This window comes from Sarcophilus harrisii, chromosome 1 (genome assembly GCF_902635505.1).
Source record: "Sarcophilus harrisii chromosome 1, mSarHar1.11, whole genome shotgun sequence".
NCBI classification, from domain to species: Eukaryota; Metazoa; Chordata; class Mammalia; order Dasyuromorphia; family Dasyuridae; genus Sarcophilus; species Sarcophilus harrisii.
The window spans coordinates 490,816,371-490,838,287 of NC_045426.1; the positions used below are offsets into that span (position 1 = coordinate 490,816,371).

A 21,917-nucleotide genomic window follows, 5' to 3' on the forward strand; every position below is an offset into this window, starting at 1 on the left:
TTAGAAGTGGGGATGATGTGAGAATGTAGTAGTGAGTTTAAGCCACTTAGTTCAAGGTTACCCAGCTAGTTAGAATAAAGCTGAAGCTTTGACTTGAACCCATATTGGAGTTGGTTCTGTAATCTTTTTATTCATATTGATGTCTGCAATTTTGACAAACATGCCAAGGAGGAAGGGGAAAAGCCAATAGAATGAACTGGATAATCAAGATCTAAGATCTTCTCAGTGTGGAATGATGGCCCAAATCTAACAAGATTTAATTTAAGGAGAAACACTTTCTCCTTCTCTCCCTTAGTTTCTGTAATACCATGTCTGACTCCTCCACTCTCCTCCCAACCTTCCCTAAGTCTCACTCTCTTAAGCCCTTTATTATATACACTCTTTGTATTTCCCCCAGCTCTTCACAATATTTATCTCCCCCATCCTTTCAACTACAGTTGTCTTTTTATGCAGATCTGTAGCTCTAGTCATTCTTATATTAGGCATTTTCATTTTCACAGATTTCCTCAAACTCCCCAACTCTCTACCAAAACACAATACCAACTACTTTCCCAATTTTGCTATTTTGAGGGGCAATATGATTCAGTGAAGAGTGTGTGCTGGGGGTTCAAACCCTATACCCTTTTCAATCCCATTAATAAAACAAATCTCTATGCCACAGGATTAATATGAGGAAAATGCTTCTCTTTCAGCATCACATAAGTGAGCTGCTATTTTTATTATATGCCTGTATCATTCTCCCAGGCTCAAAATCTTGACCTTGGACTTTTCCCCATTCTTCTGCTTTTGCTCATCTTAAGTCCTGTATAACATGACTCCTTTATCTTTTCTCTTGAAAGTGTGTTTCCTTCCTTTCCAATCTCATCTTTCCCAGGGTTATCCCTCTTCCCATGTCCAAATCATGTTGCTGCCAGATTAGATTATCTTCCTAAAATTTACTTTCATTACTATACTCCCTCCCCACTCAAAAAACAAGTCCAAACTCTTCAATTTATATTCAAGCCTATATTTTCAAGACCCTATCATCTGGCCTCTTTTCCTATTGGACACTCACTATTCTCTTACTGTTTTCAAATAGAAGCACCCTGCTCTGTCAGGCTGGTTTACTTATCCTTCCCCCCCCAAAAAAAAAATCTTCCTATTTTGTGGCTTTGTTCATCCTAATTTCAACCCAACCTGCCCATATTTTTACCCACCTTTCAAGGGTCAACTAAATCTTTCATACTACATCAAAGCTTCTCTATTACCCATGCAGATTTCCCCTTTCACTTTCATCATAATACCCCCCTCCCCTTTTCAAGTGGCAGCCTGTATTTTTGTCTTGTTTTCAAAGTGTTTCAAGTGGATTATCCCACTCAATATGCTTCTTGGAAATAGGAGCCATGTTATAACTTGATCATTGTGCATTATTGGATTGTCTCTTATTTTATGTACTGAGTTCCTTGCTGCAGGCCTCATATGCACCTGAGGGGTATATTTAATATCAATTGGCAATGAGGAAGTTTGGACAGACAAATGAATAGAACAAGTTAAGAATATATCCCAACTCATCACACATTAACTTGACTCAATTCAATTTAATTTTCTTTTTTCTTTTTTTTTTTTAAAAAAGTCACTCTCTAGATGAAACAAATCAAGATTCTGAAGCTCAATGTTAAGATTTCCAGACTTCCTCCAAAAAATCATACCCTATTGGCAGGGAAATTTATCTACCATTTTAAGTATCTGTTCTGCGAAGGTGAGCAGTAGTCACGGTAATTTCTCCAGCAATACCGTAACTTCCTGCAAAGGGAGCCCGTTTGTCACCAGATCCTGACCCCTTTTTGGCTGCTTCTTCTATTGGTATAGCAACAGAAAGAAAAACTGGGCTTTGTGGCCTGGCGGGATCTTGTCCATTTGGAGGAGAACTACCATTCTGGGGGGCGGGGGTATGTTTCTGGAATTTCTGCTGTTCTGTAGGAACAGCTATGGGAACTTGGACTGCAGTATATCTCTTTGAGGGATCTGGCTGTGAAATAACAGCATGTCCAGGAAGAGGTTTCCACTCCTGTGTTTCCTGAACATTTGAGCCTACTAAAATAAAAGGTGGGGCACCGGTCCTCTTGGAGTCGTCCATCATCACATAAGTTGGAGAAGTAACTTTCGGTGGATGCTGCAGAAACTGTGGATCCTTAGCATTAGATAGATAGAGGGTTGCTTGGGAAAAAGGCCCGGGTGCAGGTGGCGGTGATGGGCGGCTTTGTTGGTTCATATCAGTAAGACAATAAAGGGTCCACATGTTAGAATATGGTGGTGGTTGTCCTGCTTCACTTGCTGCTATCGCTATAAAAAACAAAAAACAATTTGCAGGCATTAAAGGTTTGGTCTCTGTATCAAGCGCTATGCACAGAAATGTCTTGGCAAATTTTTTTTTAACATATCAACAAGTGATAACGCTATTGTGCCATAAAGCATGCTATAGAGAGAGCTACAAGAATTGTATTTGGTAACATGAAGAAAAAAAGGAGGAGTTTTGCACAGTTGAAAAAGGAGAACAGCACTGGGGCTCATAGGAAGTAGCAGGGACATGAGGGTTGTGGCTAAGGAGGCCCCTTTTATTCCAAGTTCCTGTTTCCTTTGTGCTTAAGCAAACTTCAGACATGGCTTCTGCAGAGTCCTCAGACAGGACACTGATCATTAAATTCAGCTTTACAAAAATATCAGCTGAGAAGGGTGCTGAGCTAATGAAAACAACATTAGTGCCATTATTGCATCTGCAGAATGACGATTTCCTCACTGGAGGAAGTCAGCACTGGAGGCTATATTTCAGACGCTTTTACCAAACAACAGAACAAAAATTCTGGCTCCACTGGCACCCAGATTCTCCCCATTTCTACGCCACTCCGTATGAAATGACCCGTGCTCTCGGACTCAGTGCCCCAGAGAGCACCTCCAGCAGCAAAGGCAGGGCTTGAGATGATAGCTCCAGAGAGGCAGTAAAACAATCTGCTAAGGTCCCACCAGAGGATGGGCAGATATCTCTACTGCCCCGTCAGGGCCTATCGTGTCAATTCTGGTTTGCCTAGAGGAGACATGTGCTGTCTTGGGAAACTGAGTCCCAGAACAGGGGAAGGAGAAAGTGGACTCGATGCGTCCAAAAGGGAAGGTAAACCAGTGTTTTGCTTTACTTGATGTGCCGACTTCATCTTTAGCCCCACACCAGGGATTTTTAGCCCCCCAGTGCAGCCTTCCTTCAGTAAAGGAAAAGCCCCATTATGCACATGCTGAGAATGATGTTTTCAACAGTCAAGGACATGTTTTCAACTGATCTTTTGTTAAGTTTTAAATCATATATGCACACAAGCCAGGTCTTCCTTTTAAACAACAAAACAGTTTGAATTATCAGAGTCCTAGGAAAACACGAGATAAATCTCATTTTTTTTTAAAGTGCTGGATATTCTGATAGCTCAATCTCAATGAGTAAAAATATCCTCTTACAGCTGATGACCACAAAACCTGGCCAAATAATGGCAGCTCAAAAGTAAGAACATTTTTTTTCTCCTTCAAAAATACTTAAGCATTTGAAGACAGGAACTTGGGATGGAAGTGCTGCCTAATGCCACAAGTCTAATGACCGTCCCACATGCTACAAACCCCAGCACCGTGCTCTGCTTTTGCATCGGTACTGAACCCCTTTTCACATTGCCAAACAGAATTTGATATTTTTTTCTAAAAACCTGCTTTGCTAACACTTTCCTAGTCACACTTGGCTCCTTTAGGAGCCCAGGTTGGGAGAGATTCTGCAGAAGGGAATGGGGGGATTGGATCATGCACGTCCCTTCCCTGAGGAAAAATTCCAAGGACTTCTGCAACTGTCCTGCTAAGGAAATGCAAATCACCTCCTTATAAAGCTGGATGGAGATGAAGGGCAAATCAGTGCACATGAGGAATGTGATGGAGACAACATGAGAAATGATTTGGCAACTGAGAAAACAAGCTAGATATTAGTATACCTCAGGAGAGGCAAAGATCATCAGCCTAGTCACCTGAATCATGTTATCAATCTTTGAACAAGAACTTGGCTGTCCTTTTAGTCACCAAAGTCATCTGTGATGTCTCCAACAATTCAAAGCTTGCCCCAACTTTCCCTCTCTCCATCCAACTGTTATGCTGCTTACTAAGCTGCAGAAATCTTCCCAAGTGTAAGGGGGAGGACAAGGGAGGAACTTAATGCCTGCCCCAGTTCCTCCAACCCAGATGCAGAATTCTCCTGACCCAGTGCTAAAGCAGTTGAACACACCACCATTTCCCCCCTATTTTTGAAGAGGAGATTTAAATGTCACCACCTATGTAAATGCATTGCAATCAAAGATATTTTACTTTCACAGAAGTGAGAAATTTCAAACTGATGATAACAAGCACACCCTCCATTCAGTTTTTGTGTTTTATAAACTTGATGAGCCCCACAAATTTGCAGAGCAAGGTTTTCGAAAACCGGTATATTTCCTAGATTCAATTTTTAAAATCTTCACTCCTATGAATGTCAAATTTCAAACCATAACAAGGCATTTAAAAGGAATTGACATTTAAAATACACAATGGAAGTTAAAGACCTTATGAACCAGACACACTATAGCAAGCTAAAACCATATGTCAACCTGTAATATAAATTTTGTACAAATATCTGTTTTTCTTACCTTGAGGCACCAAACCTTCTTCAGGCGCTGCTTCCCCTTCGACTTCCCCTTCTGGCGCATCCTTTTCACCTTTTGGGGCGCTAGCTGCAGAGTGTACTGATTTTGGAGTTCCCCCAGAACTGACATTTGTGATTTCCTCCGGGGATGCAGAGTGAATGGATTTTGCAGACCCTTCAGCACGCACAGATTTTGCAGAACCTTCAGCGTGTACAGATTTTACAGAACCCTCAGTGTGCACGGATTTTTTAGACCCCTCAGTATGAACAGATTTTGCAGAACCCTCAGTATGCACAGATTTAACAGAACCCTCAACATGCAGGGATTTTACAGACCCATCAGCAGTGTGCACAGATTTTACAGACCCCTCAGTATGCACGGATTTTAGAGATCCTTCAGCAGTGCGCAAGGATTTTGTAGACCCCTCAGTATGCAAGGATTTTAGAGACCCCTCAATTTCCAGGGATTTTATAGACCCTGCAGCAGTGTGCACAGATTTTATAGACCCTCCAGCAGTGTGCACAGATTTTGTAGAGAGAGACTTTGCAGAGGCCTCTGACCTCAGAGACCCTGCAGAGGTCCCCTCTTGGTTAGAGCCTATGGATTTTGCAGACACCATGGAGGTTGTCTTTCGATCTATCTGAATTTGGCCTTCTGATGGTTCATCAAAAGGGATTATTATGTGCTCCGATATTTGCTCTACAAAAGCTGCTCCTTCGGTCTCAGGCTCATTCAATTCAGGTGAAATATATTGAATGGATGATCTTATTTCATTATCAGCCTGGAAAGGGACGTCAGGAGCTTGATCGTGAGCAGGAAGGTCTTGTTCACCCTGCAAGGGGACTGAGGAAGCCGAGGACGTTTCAGCCTTAGTTTCTTTGGAACCTAACTCTACACGAATGGATGTCTGACTCAGAAGCTGAGGCGTTATATCTGAAAGGCGGGCCGAGGAACCTGGGTCTTCAACAGCCTCTAGGGACACGTACATATTGGGCAGAGAATGCATACTTGTTGCCACATCCACCATTAACACTTCAGAATGAACAGATGAAACGTTACCTAACATCTGGGCAGCTAGCTGTGCTGGGTCGGCTGGGACGTAGGCGAATTCAGGTGAAGCAGCTGCCAGTGGAGATGGCGAGGATGGTGGGGTGGATACCTTAGGGGTGGATGCTTTGGGAGAGGGCTCACTCACTGACTCAGTTATCTCTTCGGCCTCGGTGAGTTCAGTGTGAACTGATGGGAACTGGGTCGTTTTATTGCTAAACAACGGGCCCGTCATGTTGTCCTCCTCTGTGTCCGTGGACTTCTCTTTCTGTCTGGGTTCATCACAAAACAGAGTTTTTGTTTCTTGCTCTTTGGCACACTCTGCTTTCTTCTGTGCTGTTCCTTCTGACCATTTCTCTACTACAGAAACAGAAAACAACAATGGCAGGAGAGTTAGAAGAGGAAGCCAGAGGGTGGGCGCTGTGCTTCCTCACCTCCCCCCCCACCCCCCAAGACCATTAAAACTTCATTCATGGTGTAATAGAACTTTTGTGGTCTTCATCAAACATCACATGGATTTCCAAAGAGTCTCGCCATCTCTTAGGACAACTGAATTAACTAGTATCCAATGGGGCATTTTTCTGTTGTTCCTCATTCCTGCTTCTAAAATACTTATTTAGTAGTTAAGACATAATAACCATTTACATTTCTATATAACACCTTAATAAAGCACTCTGAGATAACATCTCTAATTCTTGAGAGGCAAATATCTGCTTGCTATATTGACTTTTATATTTATATTCATACATATACATTTTCACATGGAGGTATAAAATGGTAGAAAAATTTTATTGAAGCTTTTTATTTTTAAAACATATGCAAGGATAATTTTTCACTATATACCCTTGCAAAACCTTCTATTCCAATTTCTCCCCATATCTCCTACATGACAAATAATCCAAAATATGTTAAACATGGTAAAAATATATGTAAATCCAAGGTAGACATATGTATTTACACAATTATCTTGCTGCACAAGAGGAATCAGATCAAAAAGGGAAAAATGAGAAAGAAAATAAAATTCAAGCAAACAACAAAAGAAGTGAAAATTCTATGTTGTGATCCACTCTCAGTTCTCACACTTCTCTAAGCGTAGATGATTCTCATCATCAAGATCATTGGAACTGGTCTCAATCACCTCATTTCTGAGAAGAGCTATGGCGATCAGAATTGATCATTACATATTAATCTTGTTGCTGAAATCCTGAGTTATGCTCATTTCGTTCAGCATCAGTTCATGTAAGTCCCTCCAGGCTTTTTCTGAAATCCTGCTGATCGTTTCTTACAGAACAATAATATTCCATAACATTCTAACTTATTTAGCCATTCTCCAACTGATGGGCATCCAATCAGTTTTCAGTTTTTTGCCTCTACAAAGAGGGTTGCCACAAACATTTTTGCACATGTGGGTCCCTTTCTCTTTTTTTAAGATCTCTTTGGAGATCATAAAGAAGGGAAAGGGACCTGTATGTGCAAGAATGTTTGTGGCAACCCTCTTTGTAGTGGCCAGAAACTGGAAACTGAGTAGATGCCCATCAATTGGAGAATGGCTGAATAAATTGTGGTATATGAATATTATGGAATATTATTGTTTGGTAAGAAATGACCAACAGGATGATTTTAGAGAGGCCTGGAGAGACTTACACGACCTGATGCTGAGTGAAACGAGCAGGGCCAGGTGATCATTATATATTTCAACAACAATACTATATGATGACCAGTTCTGATGGACCTGGCCATCCTCAGCAATGAGATGAACCAAATCAGTTCCAATGGAGCAGTAATGAACTGAACCAGCTGTAGCTGAAAAGAGACTAAGAACCATTACATTGAATTCCCAATCCCTATATTTATGCCTGCCTGCATTTTGGATTTCCTTCACAGGCTAATTGTACAATATTTCAGAGTCCGATTCTTTTAGTACAGCAAAATAACAGTTTGTTCATGTATACTTATTGTGTATCTAATTTATACTTTAATATATTTAACATCTACTGGTCATCCTGCCATCTGGGGGAGGGGGTGGGGGGAAGGAGGGGAAAAATTGGAACAGAAGGAGGGGAAAAATTGGAACAAAAGGTTTGGCAATTGTCAATGCTGTAAAATTATCCATACATATAACTTGTAAATAAAAGGCTATTAAAAAAAAGAAAAAAAATCTCTTTGGGATATAAGCCCAGAAGAAACACTTCTGGGTGAAAGGGTATGCACAGTTTGATAACTTTTGAGCATAGTTCCAAATTGCTCTCCAGAATGGCTGGATTCATTCACAATTCCAAAATGGTAGAAATCTTATAAGGAAATAAAACCCCAAATTGTGCCCAAATATGCAAGTTGTGGGGCACAGTAGATAGAAGGAGAGGTCTGGAAGTCAAGAACACTCATCTTCTTTTTGAGTCCAAATAAAAGTTACGCGGAAAGAACATCATATTCCCATCTGCGCTTATAGGCAATTCCCTTCCTGATATCATGAACTTTCCTAGCACCCCCATCCTTTCACAGACAACTCACAGAAAACTACATAATAATTCATATGAATTGTTCCTTACTAAAACAAGAAGAAAAACAGCAAATCTTCCATGCTTTCAACCCCACCCCCAATTAAATCTAACCTCTTTTCTGTATAGGCCAATTGGCTACTATCTACAGTATGCTAGGAGAGCTCTGCTATTATATTCAATAAATAACTTGGATTGAGTTGTGCAATCCTTTGATGTTTGTTCAGTAATTTGTAAGTAGTTTCTGCTTGTCAAATTTGTCTGTTTTCCACAAAACCAGAAATTGTTACATCTAACACATTTTATCCAGGACCCAAGAAAATGTTAACAGTTTAAAGTCAACTTTATTCTAATACCTATTAAGAGTAAGAGCTCTTGAAAACCAAGGGTTCTCAATTTTTTTCTTTCTACTTCTAAATTACCCTTACATAAAACTTCCCAGTATCTAGGAAAATGCTCCAGATAGAATATAGGTACTCTTAGTCCAGAGATTGTAAAGGTGGGGAGGGCACGCTTGGCAGAGGGTCCATTGTTGGTATTGGGTACAGTTGGTATTAACTATATTGCTCATACACAGAATTCAGAGTTATAGGTCCAGAGCAGAGAGGAAAGCTATGGTGACTCTGATCAGTCACAGGACACAGTTCTGGGGCCAAGAAGAGTATTGGATAGTACTTGAGGCTAAAGCTAAAGAGGAGCAGAAGCCCTTTTGGGTAAAGACTCAGAAGACAGACCAAGAAAACCGTGAACACACCCCTCTTCCTAGATCACACCACCTTCTTGGAAACTTCAAAAACTTGTAGATGGGACAGTGTCTCCCCTACTCAGGGGAACAGAGCCCAACTTAAATTTCAGTCAAGAAACAGAAGGAAAAAAGGATAATAAAAATGACAATAAAAAGCTACTACAACGTCAGTAGAGATAAAAATGCCAAATTAGGATGACAATAATGTGAAAACAGCTACAGCCAAAATTGCATATCACTTTGATGAAGTACTACTTCTGAAACTAAAAGTTACGAGGAAAAAAACAACATGGCAAGACTTAAATGAAATGATGCAAAGTGAACTGAGAAGCAACAGCAATGTAAGAATGATGAACAATTGTCAAATGTTTGCCTCTATTCTAAACAATAAATAATCAAAGACAATTTCAAAGAACTCAATAAATAAAATATAATCAATGCTATATATATTCAGAGAGAGAGAGACGGACGAGAAAGAGAGAGAGAAGGAGAGAGAGACAGAGAGACATGATTAACTCTAAGTACAAACTGAAGTATAATTTTGTTTGCAATATGGCAAATATGAAAATATGTTTGCACAATTTATATGTAATGGATATCACATGTATTGCCTTCTCAGTGAGTGGTGCAAGGAAGATAGAAGAGGAGAATCAAAATCTAAAAAGAATGTTAAAAAATAAATATATTTTCAAAAAATAAATATCATTATACTATCAGGCACACTGAATTGGAGAAAGAAACATTAAATGGGGAATCAAAATCTAAAAAGAAAGTTAAAAATAAATATATTTTCAAAAAATAAACAAAATAATATCAGGCACACTGATTTGATCAGTTGAAACACATAATAAAACACATAATAAACCTTTAAATTTAAGTGCTACTCTCAAGGTATGTGTAAAAAGAAAAACACTAAAGTAGGCTTTGTTATTTTCTGCCTCATTCCTCAGTAATTATGCAGCCAACTCAACAATTTTATATATTACAAGGCTGGGATAAGACTGAACACACAATGTACTTTAGTGAACATACAATATATTATCTAATTATGGTTTGAAGGGGCTTTAAAATAATCTAATCTAATCCTTTAATTTTATGAGGAAATGTAAAAGAGGCATTCTTATACTTTTTTTCAAATTGAATGTTTTAAATGTTTTTTGGGGGGAGGGGGAGAAACTCACAACTTAACAGTCTACTGCAAGTAAAGAACCTGCTCATTCATTCTGAAGCCCCATGAATTTTTGGACTATCTCATTAAATTTGATTGTAGTAAAAATTTCCATTGAAAAAATTTAAAATTTGACAAGAATTGGTTATTTTATAAATGTTTAAAGATAAGAAATAAAATCATAGAAATCACAGCTCTTAGTGCTAGAGCAAACATCAGAGGCCATCTGATATACCTCCCTCATTTTCAAGATGAGGAAATTAAGTTCCAGAGAAAGAAATTATCCTAAGATCATACAAGGAGAGTACAGGTAGAGGGAACTCAAGAAAAAGCCTCCTCCCATATAGGATTTAAGCTGAGTCTTGAAGGAAATCCAGAGAAGCTAATGGGTCCTCTAGGCGAAAAGAGACTAGCTGTTTTCTATGTCAAGACATAAAAATGGGAGAGATGCTGTCAAGGACAGCAAGGAGAGGTGTGTGTGTGTGTTTGTGTGTGTGTGTGTGTGTGTGTGTGTGTGTGTGTGTGTGTGTTGAAAGTCTTGTGAAGAACTTTAAACACCAGATGAATCTTGGTGACAGCTTATATATGTGTGAGAGATATAGTAAAGTAAGAAAAATAATGATAATAAAACAGCAAGTTCAAAACGTCTAAAATACTTTAATCCAAAGCAGGATTCTTTAATTACTTTAACTCATTTATATAGCTCTTTGCTCACAAAGCTGCTTTTTTGGAGTTCATTTCCCCCAAAATTTTCACATGGGCTAAGAACCTCCAAAATGTTCTCCCTGACTCAGTCCTCTCTTCCTTTTCTTATCTATCCTTCACACAGGTACCAAAATAATATTACTTATTTCAGAACTCTTCCCCCAAAACTTATTCAAAACTTTCACTGATTTCCTGTGAATACATAAAATTATTCCTCTTGGATAAAATATAAATTTTAGCCTGACAATTTAAGGCTAGCTATACAATTGAACCAATCCACCCTGACCAAGTTCAACTGGGGTTGCTTGCTTTTAGGGCTTTTTCACCACCATACTCAGTTTCTGTCTTTTTCTGTCTTTAATGCTAAACATAAATTTTCCTCTTGGGTTCTTTTTCCCTTTATTCCTCAGAATTTCATTCATTTACTTAATGTGGATTTACCTCCAAGTCTTTACACAGGCAACTCATAGTCATCTCACGTAGAATTTGCAAAATGTTTTTTCCCTACTAATTCCTCTCCTCCTCTACAACCCACCTTCCCATTTCCCCCCTACTCTCCATTCTGTTTTCTTTTTTTTAAAATAATTATAACTTTTTATTGACAAAACCTATGCCTGGCTATCCATTCTGTTTTCTCATGTTCCTCACATTCCCAGAAAATATATTGCAATGAGATTGCCCTTTCAGTTACCTGTGAATACATCATGCTTTACCTATATGGGAAGAATTATAAAGATACTTGAGGGGCAAGAAACAAAAGGAACTTTTGTCATTTTTCATTTTTTAAATTCCTGTCACCTATATCAAAGAAGCTATGAATAAATAGAAGACCCTTAATGGTAATTTTTTAATGAATGGATGAAATTTAAAAGCTTGGTGATCAGTTTGAGAGTAGAGTTTATTTGATAAAGCCTAAGGAGCAAGAGGAAGTAGAATTCCAAGGGCAAAAGACCAAGAAAACAGCAGAGGAAAGGAGTTATACTGACAATAATTTCAAATACCTTCTAGGAAATTCCATTGTCCTAGGCTCACAACTTCAGTGTCATCTTGGACACAAAACTCACTCTCTGCCCTCTACATTGCATAACCAAAAATCCATTAAAAATCTTGTCATTTGTATCCTTTATAACATTTGTCTAACTCTCTACTCACATAACTCTCTACTCACTTTAGATTTTCCTAAAGTGTAGCCCTGTCCATGTTATGGTCTTCTAACAAATATTTCCAATAATGCTCTATTATTTTCAGGATCAAATAGAATGTCAATGAGCATTTATTAAGCACTATTATGTGCCAGGAACTATATTAAGCATTGGGAATAAAAAGAAAGGCAATGATAATTCCCTGATTTTCATAATTTAATATGGGAAACAACATGAAAATAAATATGTATCAGAATTTTATACATATAACATATATATGTATAATCAATAAATTATGTGTGTATACTGTATATCATGATACATATAATTAAAAACCAGAGGACTTTGCATTTTATTCTGGAATGTTAGTTTCTTGAGGTCAAGGATTATTTTTGCTTTCTTTGTAATCCCCATACACACACAGTGTCATAATACAAAATACAAATTCAATGTGTGCAACTGACCAAAGGCAGTCAAAGATACCTGATATACCTGTTCAAAGCATCTTTCCACCAACCTCAAAGCATAAACAAATACACTAATGGAAAAATGCATAATAATCCTCTGGCTTTTAGTTACATATATCATGATAATGAATAGAAGCCAAAATCATGCATGATCCACCTTCTTAAGGTTTCAAAAAAGTCAGTGATTTATAAATTCATGTAAAATATATTTGTTTCTTTTTAAGAAACATGAATACATACAACTCTCATTTGTACTAAAGAGTTACCTTGAAAAGATTAACCCCTATCTAATGAAACCTCTAGATTCCAAATTCAAAATTTCATCCAAAGGTTACATCCAAGACAAGCATGTGTCTTTTACTATGTGTCAAAACCATCACAGGGAAAGAAAGACTAAAAAGGGGTGGGGGGAGGGGGAAACCACCCAGTATCAGACATAACAAAGCACACTAGTTCTAACAGAACTAGGGGAAAAGATAAAAATTTGCAACATTAAGTTGTATGACTGAAGGGTGATACTGTGATTGAATTTTGGGTGCTCCTATGCACTCCAACCTCCCACACCCATTGCCTAAAAATATGCACAACTGGATTTCTATTCAGAGCCAGCTCATCCAATATTTAGTGAAAAGAGAATTCTGCAAACAATTCCATCAAAAAGTTTTGTTGCCCCAAGGCATAATCATGGTACCACAGGTTAAAGTTGTAAAGAAACTTCTAAGATCATCTCTTCAGCCCTGCTGATGAAAAAGTGTAGCCTATCATAATGGCAATGTATGCTTTTGCTTTTCCAAAGATAGGCAAAGCTGAGATAAGCTAACAAAATAATTTTCAGTGGCCTATCATCTCTATGAAATCTTCATAAAACTCCAGCTGCACAACTAGGGGCAACCTTATGGAAAACATAATTATGACTTTTAAAAGATTTTTTTTTAACAGCAGCCTACATCTGAATCATATAAACCCAACAGCAAGTTCTGAAAATATACCGATTTTTTAAAAAGTATATGGTTTAAAAAAAAGCAAAGATATCAAATTCAAATAAGATATACATGGCTTTGGAAAGTTCTCTATGCAGCAAAGCACCTCCATGTATATAAAAATAAATACAAGGCACTGTATGTAATAGATATGACTATGGAGACAACTTTGTTCATCCATCCCATTAAATAGCCTAAATAAATTCTCTCAATAGGTTCAAAACATGTCTTTTCATACCCAAACTCAAAGTGGATTATTTATATTTTTATATGTAGACAAATGAAGGCCTTTTTTTTAGTTCTTTCAACATTCTTAATTAAACAAGCACACCCTTGTTTTTTTCTATTAAAAAATAAAGATAGTAGCAACCAGTGGACAGAGCTACAGATTGAGATTTGAGTTGGAACCAAAACGCTATTTTTGCATATATAATGCATATGTAATAATTTCATCATCTTTCATTCCACAGACCCATCTACAATCTATCTACACATTCTGAATACCAAGATATCTTTTGGAGTGAGCTAAGGTTGCCTACAAGTCACAGTCAAATACCAATCATCAAACAATGCCCAATGGCATCTTGTATGCTATTTGTCTACTCAAACTCCCAAAGATGGACAAATGCGAAGTTTTCACTGCTAATCAAAAAGGAATAACTCAATTAACTCATCTTTAAGTTAGAAAAATATTCTCTTATTCTCCATAGAACAACCATGCAAATTAATTAGCTTTTATATCAAATCAAGAGAATCAAAATAGACAAGGGGGCAAGTTATGTGACCAATGGCCTCACTTTAAGAAAGGCCATGACATTGTTTCCTGGGATTCACCAGTATTTATTTTGGCTATCTACTTTGAGGATCAGTTCTCCTTCACACAACATGCATTATATGGGGACTTCAAAAGTTGCAAAAGAGGATGATGAAATCTTAAAGGTAGGTTTTTTTTATTAATAGTACCCAGTTCTTCAACTCCAAAACTGCTCCTACATAGATTTAGAAGCTTTGAATGAAATAAACTATTAATTCCCTCACTTTAAAGGAAGAAACTCAGGTCCAAAGAAATAAAGTGAAGACTTCCAAGGTTATTTGACCCAGTCTAGTAAAAAATCTGAGGAGTGATTTGAACCCAAGTTATTCCTAATTTCCAAGCCTGGCAGTATCCTATCCATGCATACACTAAGATTCTGCCAAGAAGAACCAAGGACTTTCAATTTTGGATTCCCCCCACAAATACAATTTATTGAACCAGAAAATACAATGTTGTTGCTTTCAAAAACACAACAACTTTGTAGCAGACTTCATGACATGAAATACCACTACTTCTGAAGATGTTGATACTCGTACTCATCATTGGAACTAGGCTCTCTCCCCCTATCCATCAGGGTAATTAAGGGCTTTGTAATCTTTTCCCATTTTAGACCTTACTCTGCTACTAGGAGTCTTAAAACTTTTCAAGCATTGCCTTGTGGACCCCTTAAAACTTTTCAAGCATTGCCTTGTGGACCCCCTGCTCCTTCCACAAGATTTTTCTCCCTTCAATCTGTCTTCCCAAGTCTAAACTTAGCTAGGTACATCACAGGCAAATGTTCATATCCTTTCTAGGATCAGGTCCAGTTTAGATTCCAAAATTGTTACCAAGTTTTACCTATCCCTTCTTCTTCGGTTTGACACACAAAGAACTCATTAGGTATGCCACGGTAATTCTATTTTTATCCTCCCTCCATCCTGCTGAATAACAAAACAGTATTTTTGAATGTCTGCTTATCAGTGCATAACCCATTTTCTTTAATTAAAGGTCACAAACAAGTCATCCATCCAATAGGCCCCAGATATCAAAGGATTTAGAAAGTCTTGACTTGCACTGCAGGGATATGTCATGTATACCTTGATCAAAAAATTTTTTCAAGGCAAGTGCTTCCCTAGGGATTGCTGATAGACAACAGCAATCAATGAATTGTACACAAATGTTACCTCCTAATGAGATAATGTCTGTTTTTAAAGTGCTTAAAAGTGTCATTAATATTACTCCCCCTTTCACACCTAGTTTGTATGCTCATAGACCACCTAATTGATTTTTTGAATTCTCCAATATTCTCAACAAAATCCAATCTTCCTTATAGTTTATCAAAATGATTTTTCTAATAGACAAAACTCAAGGTCCTTTTCACTTGCTGGGGGTGGGGAGGGTGTTCAATAAACTATGATTTTTTTTTTTTTTTTTTAAGATCAACTCCTCTGTCAAAATTTTTTTTAAAAAGCTCTTCATAGAGTATGACTCTGAGAAGATGGTGGAGTAGGTTGGTAAATTTCAAGCTGTCCTGATTTCCCCCACAAATAGAATAAATTTGTGCTTCAGAGCAAACAGACTGGTGAAAAAACAAGACAAATTAGGGCAGAATAGAGGTCGGTTTTCCAGATACAACCCAAGATCGGGAGAACACACAGTGGATGAGTTGGGTGTGGCTTCAGCCTTCAGCTGGAACCACAGAAACTTTCACCTCTCAGACTGTCAAACTGGGGTTTGAGTCTGGGAAGATTGAGTGAATGAACCTCTGCTGATTGGGAAGAACAGGCCCAGCTGTGCTGCTGAGGTGTGGCATTAGGTGAGAAGGAACTAGTACTCAGTTAAGTGCAGAGGCAATGGGAAAGGGTTGTTGCTAGTTGCAGGCACTTGCAAAGGGGTGAAGTTTGGGGTTTCTGGTCTTCCATACCCTACAATTAAAGATGCTTACACTCTCATTTTAAAAATTGAATTGGCAAAGAAGAAAAATACCCATCATTGAAACATATCATAGAAACAGGGAAGACCAAGGGGCAAGGTTCATTTTCAGAGGAGAACACTTTAGTATAAAAAAAAAAAATTACCCCAAAGAGTAATGTGAAATGGCTCCCTGGCCAGGGAGAATTTGTAGAAGGAGAAGCCAATGAAGCTATGAGAGACCAAGAAATAACTAAACATTATAAAGAATAAGAAAACAAAATAGAATGTGGAAACATCTCATAAGAAAAATGACAGATCTAGAAAACATCAAGAAGAGAAAACATAAGAATAATTGGACTGCTAGAAAACTGGGACCAAAAAGAGAATCTTGACACAATAATGCAGGGAATAATTCAAGAAAATTGTCCTGGAATGATAGAACATGAAAGTAGAAATAGGAAAAAATCCACCAATCCCATTATTGCCAAATTTCGAAACCCCCAGATCAAAGGGAAAATTTTGCAAGAAACAAGAAAAAAAAATTCAAATATGCTAGAGCTACAATTAGAATTTACAAGACTTATCAGCAACTACAATAAAAGACCAACATGTGGGTCCTAGAATCACATCTATGGACATTAAAAAGAAGTAGGCCTGTAGCCAAAAATATCATATCCAGCAAAATTATCTATAATTTTGAACGAGAATGGCCCTTTAACGAACTTGCAGATTTTCAAGATTTTCTATCTACCAAACTTGAACGTAACAGAAAATTTAACATATGAGAGTCAACATGAAAGATTAATTTTAAGGGACTTAACATTGGGCAAATTGTTTAAACATGGACAAATTGCTTATTTTTTACATAGAAAAATGTATACTATATATTTAAGATTCACATCAACAATAGGGTAGCTCAAAAGAAAGGTTAGCAGAGTAAAGGTAAAAATAGAAAGCATATTATACAAATGAGGTGCAGAGGAAGAACAGACAGAGGCATTAGAGGAGGGGAAGAAGGCTGAAAAAAATCTGCTCACAGGCAATGAGTTCAATAGGCAATACTACATATATACCATGAAGGGTATAGCAACTTCCAAAATCTATGAAGTATTAAGGGAAGAGGGATGGGAAGATGGGGAAGCACAGGGTGAGGGAAGACAAGGGAGGGATCTATGGGTGGTGGGAGGTAAATAATAGCAAGGCAAGTTATGGAGCAGAATTTACTTAAAGAGGCAGCAGGGATAGGAAATATGTGTATGTGTGTATGGGTGTGAGTGTGTGTATATATGTATGTATGTGTATATATATATATATATATGTTGTCATCAATATTCATAAGTCGATATTTATATTTGTGACTAAATTTGAACTTTATAATTTTTTTGAAAAAAAATTATTTCACTTAGCTTCAAAACAATAATTTTTCTGACCTGGGGGTTAGACTGAGGATGCTATATCCTCAAACTGAAATCCAGGTGAGTTTAATACAAGTGGTTCGGCTATCTGACTCCTAGGATCTAGTATTTGATTCAAATTATCTCTATGATTGCTCCCCAAAAGAAAATACCCCCCCCAAAGGCCTAGAAATGTATTTACAAATTTGGGAATGTATTTTGATCCTTTGGAATTAAACCTTACATATTTGCCATAGATGAAACTTTTACGTAAGTGTTCATATTAATTAATGAATAAGTTTTTACAGTATTCCTATCAATTAGTGAACAAATTTTGTCTAGGATATATGCCTTAAACACCCATATATAAATAAATGTATACCTTTACATGTCATATATAGCTTATATAGAGGGTTAAGGGATGCTTTTATATATATAGCTTATATAGAGGGGTAAGGGATGCTCAGTGCTTTTTTTCCTGGAGAAATTCCATTCTCTGTAATCTAAATTAAAAGGCACTACCCTACCACTGGCTACACTACTTATTCTTCAACTCAATTAAGAGTCAGTACAAAATGTACTGACACTGACACTACAAGATGTGGTGGCTGGACTTGGGAGTCAAGAACCTGGCTTTAAATGCCTCAGACACTAGGCCTAGGTCTCACTTACAGTAAATTATACTTAACAGTATTAATACATATTGGTCTGTTTACATGGGGCCCTGAAGGCCTATGGACAGATATGAAAAAATAGTTATTTTAAAAAAAAAGGAGCTAAAACTGTACTTGGAAGAAATCAAGGTCTAATTTCCTGAGCTGTAAATTTCCAAATAATAATATTGTAAAAAAAAGTGATTTTTGTAAACTTTAAAAGCATGCACTTTTATGTAGCATTATTATTACTATTATTGTTGCTGTAATTATTTTCCTCATCTTAATTACATATACTTGTGTTCAGGATCAAAATTCAATAAATCACTTAAATGCTTATTACATAAGTACTTTGCAAAATGTGAGCTATTTACTATTTGTAATACAGATTTAAAAGTGAATGCATATATTGCACATATTACTATTATATTTTTTAAAAATACTACTTGATAATTATATAATCAACTCTGTCCTCACAGTAGCCAAAACATAAATTTCTCCATTAGGCTATTATATTAATCCCTAACAAACTGATCTCTGCAAATTACCTTCTGTCCCCTACATGCTCTTATCCAAAATTCTATCATAATAATTTACAGGTTTGGGAAAGGTTAAAGAGGAGTTAAATCCTAGGCTTTCAGAAAGCTTTCTGAAAGCCAAACCTGTAAATCAGAACCTATGTACTATCATTGGCAGCTAAACCCGTTACTTCAGATATTTTTAAAATTGAAAAAAAAAGCAAAACAAAAAAAGCTCCAATATCACCCATGCATGCCTTGAAGTATTTTTTTTTATTAATTGGCCATGATTTAATTATGCAAATCAAGTGACAACCCCTTATCTTGTTAATTTACATCAGTTCAAGAATCTTTTTTCTCTGACAATCAAGCCAAAAAAAAAAATGGCATTGATATTGAATCAGCTTCTATTTGTGGATGCTAAAAAATATTCCCCTTCATTCCACTTATATAAGGAAATATATTCATTTCTGCCAATGTTCTGACTTTTTGTTCCCTAATATATCAATCTGCAAAGAACTGAAGTTAGTGATAATCCAATAATACTCAGAGTAAAATTATTGAACAAGTTTAAATTCCTGAAAAGGTTTTCTTATAGACTTTTTATTTAACTCATCATAGGAAAAAATGTATAAGGGCTAAATAAAGCATCCCGCCTTCACAAATCTCCTTTTAAAAAAGGACGTTTTTTAAATATTGTTAGGTCTTTAATAATGGTTAAAATCTAAATTCTTTATCTCACTAAAGATTTTTTTTAAAAGTGTAATTGAAAATGTGATTTTTTTTTTAAGGACTGAAAAATTCTGTGTGTTACAATGGGTAATTGCAAATAATTTACACTATTAAAAATCTAGGAGTCATAATAAGCAAAATTCTCTTACCTTTGATCTGATGAAATTGTTTAACCAAGTCTTTTATATCCAATGAAGAATTTGCTAAAGGAAAAAAAAAAAAGAAAAAGATGATTAGTGTCTTATACCACATGCTTTGGGGTTTGCCAATTAATAACTAAAAGAAGCTTACATTTAAAAAGCAAGAAACAAACCTTCTCTGAACAAAATAAGCTCTTTAAAATAAAGAGCTGCAAATTGTGTGATGTTCCCTGGATTGGTTTTGAGAATGGCTCTGCTAACTCCTTCTAGTAGAGTCTTCAGGCCATAAGGAACCACAAGCCTGGGTTTCGAAGCAATCATTTTGGTCGATGGTGCTGATGCTGACGTTATTTGATTACAATCTCTCAGCTATAATAAAGAGAAATAAAGTCATAAATGTGTTTTCTATGAACAAATAATACTACCTTATGACCAAATGCTATGAATGAAATTTCTATGAATGAATCAACCTCCTATTATAATTACTACCTTCATTTCAAATTTGTAGACATTCATCTTTGGTTTTATGTGTTGATCTTGCTGATGGTTCAAATAAGGAAAAGGCAGGGTAAGGCTTGAAACAAGTAGTTTTCTACGTGAAAAAAGCAACAGTAAATAATTCTTTTTTTTCTTCTAAAAAAATATTCCGGAATATCATCTCTCACCTTTGCCAGTATGAATAAAGTGATTCTCCACCATGGAAAGTAACTTACTCAAGCACAACAAAGGGCTCCAAAAGAATGAAGAGTCACTTCCTCCTTATTTCACAGTAAATGTATTGTTATGGGTTAGATTAATCCCATTTTTGTATTATTGGCAGAGCAGGCATATTATTAGCATGTCACTGATACCATATTTTCTTCCTTCCTTTTCGGATTCCCCCTTCCAAACTCCCTCCCTTCCTAACATTTTTCCCCCTCTCCTTTTCCCCCATTCTTATTATGGCTATATTAGTGAGCCCCACCCACAGCCTTTTCTGTGTTATCTTCCTTAATGACAAAAGCAGATGTTGCTGACATTAATATCAGAGCATCTTGAAAATAGCAAAAATACTAGCTATTTAAAAACAAATTTCACATTACTCTTAGAAATAGGGTTTTCATACTGGCCTTGGAGGATGGTTAACCCTTAAAAATTTTAAGGTTCTTAAAACTATGGAGTTACTTAACAAAATAACATTTAAAAAGTTCTTTAAAAAAAATTCTTGACATACAAAAAAAGCAGCCTCACCCCACCCCTTTTTGGTCAATGTATAGACAACAAACTATTAGGGTTAGATCTTAAAATTTTCTCATCAGTCAGCTTGGAGAAAAAGCTGACCTAAGAACATTGGGGGGGGGGGGGGGCAAGGGGGAAGGTGAGCGTGAAGGTGAGGAGAGCAGAGGACTGGCAAATTTATTTGGATTGTTTCATGTCATTAAATTAGCTCTTTGCTCTGAACCGGGCAAAAGCAAAGACCCTGTATAATTTACACACAAAACGGGAAAAATAGTGAGATTTTAGTTCTCACGTGAAAAAAAAAAAAATGCCAAATCTTGCCTTTCTTATATGACTCAGTTTTTTGTTTTTTTTTTTAAAGCAAAAAACCAAATAAAACCGAAAACATTCAAAAATAGCAACAAACTAGTATTCAGCCCAGGTCTAGATTTGTTTTTTCCCCCACCTTTCTAAAAATTTGCCTGGGAGGTATTTTATAGATGAGGCTTTTCTGGGAAAAGAAGCCCCAAAAAAGTCCATTCCTTTTCCGAGTCTTGATTGTTTTAGTCTCACTTTTTTTTTTTTTTAAAGCCATTTAGTTAATTAGTTTGGTTTTTCTTTTTGCAAGTGTATTTTTTTTGTTCGAAGTCGCTTATTTTACATTAATCCCTTTTCTACATAAAAGCATTGGACCCATCCAACCCCAACCCTGACAGGCGGTAATTTTGCCGGCTTCTTTGTCCTGGCCCCTCCTGGGCCGTCTCCCGAGTCACCCAGCCCCTGCCACCCCCATGTGCTAAGGGGACACTTCCCACCCATCACACCCAAAGCCTCAATCCCTTCCTCCCGGCCAAGGCACGCCGGTGTCCCCCCCAGCGGCCCCGTCCCTCCTGCGAAGCCTGCACGGCGCATGCCTCCAAGGGACACTCGCATCCCCGAGGGCAGGGAGTGTCCCCCGCCCGCTCTAAGTCTTTCTTTTCTCTCCGGACTCTCGCACACCTTTTCCTTCTCAGCTACGCTCTAAGCGTTTCCTCGTTGCCCCCTTGCCGGCGGCTCCTGTAAGGAGGCGCAACGCAAGCCGGACTTTTTATACCAGCAGGGGCGGGGCCTCCCAGTGAGAGGTCAGTACTGTCACAATGGGCTCGCGGTCC

The 21,917-nt window shown here is 37.3% G+C and overlaps 1 protein-coding gene across 4 annotated transcripts; it reads right to left on the bottom strand.

Moving 5' to 3' along the window:
- Positions 1–1,543: 1,543 nt before the first annotated feature.
- Positions 1,544–21,899, bottom strand: CABYR (calcium binding tyrosine phosphorylation regulated). 4 transcript variants are annotated; one of them, XM_003759999.4, is made up of 6 exons: positions 21,766–21,867; positions 20,059–20,161; positions 19,743–19,938; positions 19,579–19,632; positions 5,733–6,080; positions 1,545–2,322 (listed from the first exon to the last, which is right to left on the bottom strand). In XM_003759999.4, exons 2-6 carry the CDS (start codon positions 20,083–20,085, stop codon positions 1,718–1,720), a joined length of 1,230 nt encoding a protein of 409 aa, XP_003760047.1. In that variant the 5' UTR covers positions 20,086–20,161; positions 21,766–21,867; the 3' UTR covers positions 1,545–1,717. The 4 variants fall into 4 exon arrangements, with proteins under 4 accessions (XP_012396957.1, XP_003760047.1, XP_012396955.1 ...); XM_012541501.3 differs by having other exon boundaries at positions 4,677–6,080; XM_012541503.3 differs by lacking the exon at positions 20,059–20,161 and having other exon boundaries at positions 1,544–2,322; positions 4,677–6,080; positions 21,766–21,868.
- Between the last annotated feature and the right edge of the window lie 18 nt (positions 21,900–21,917).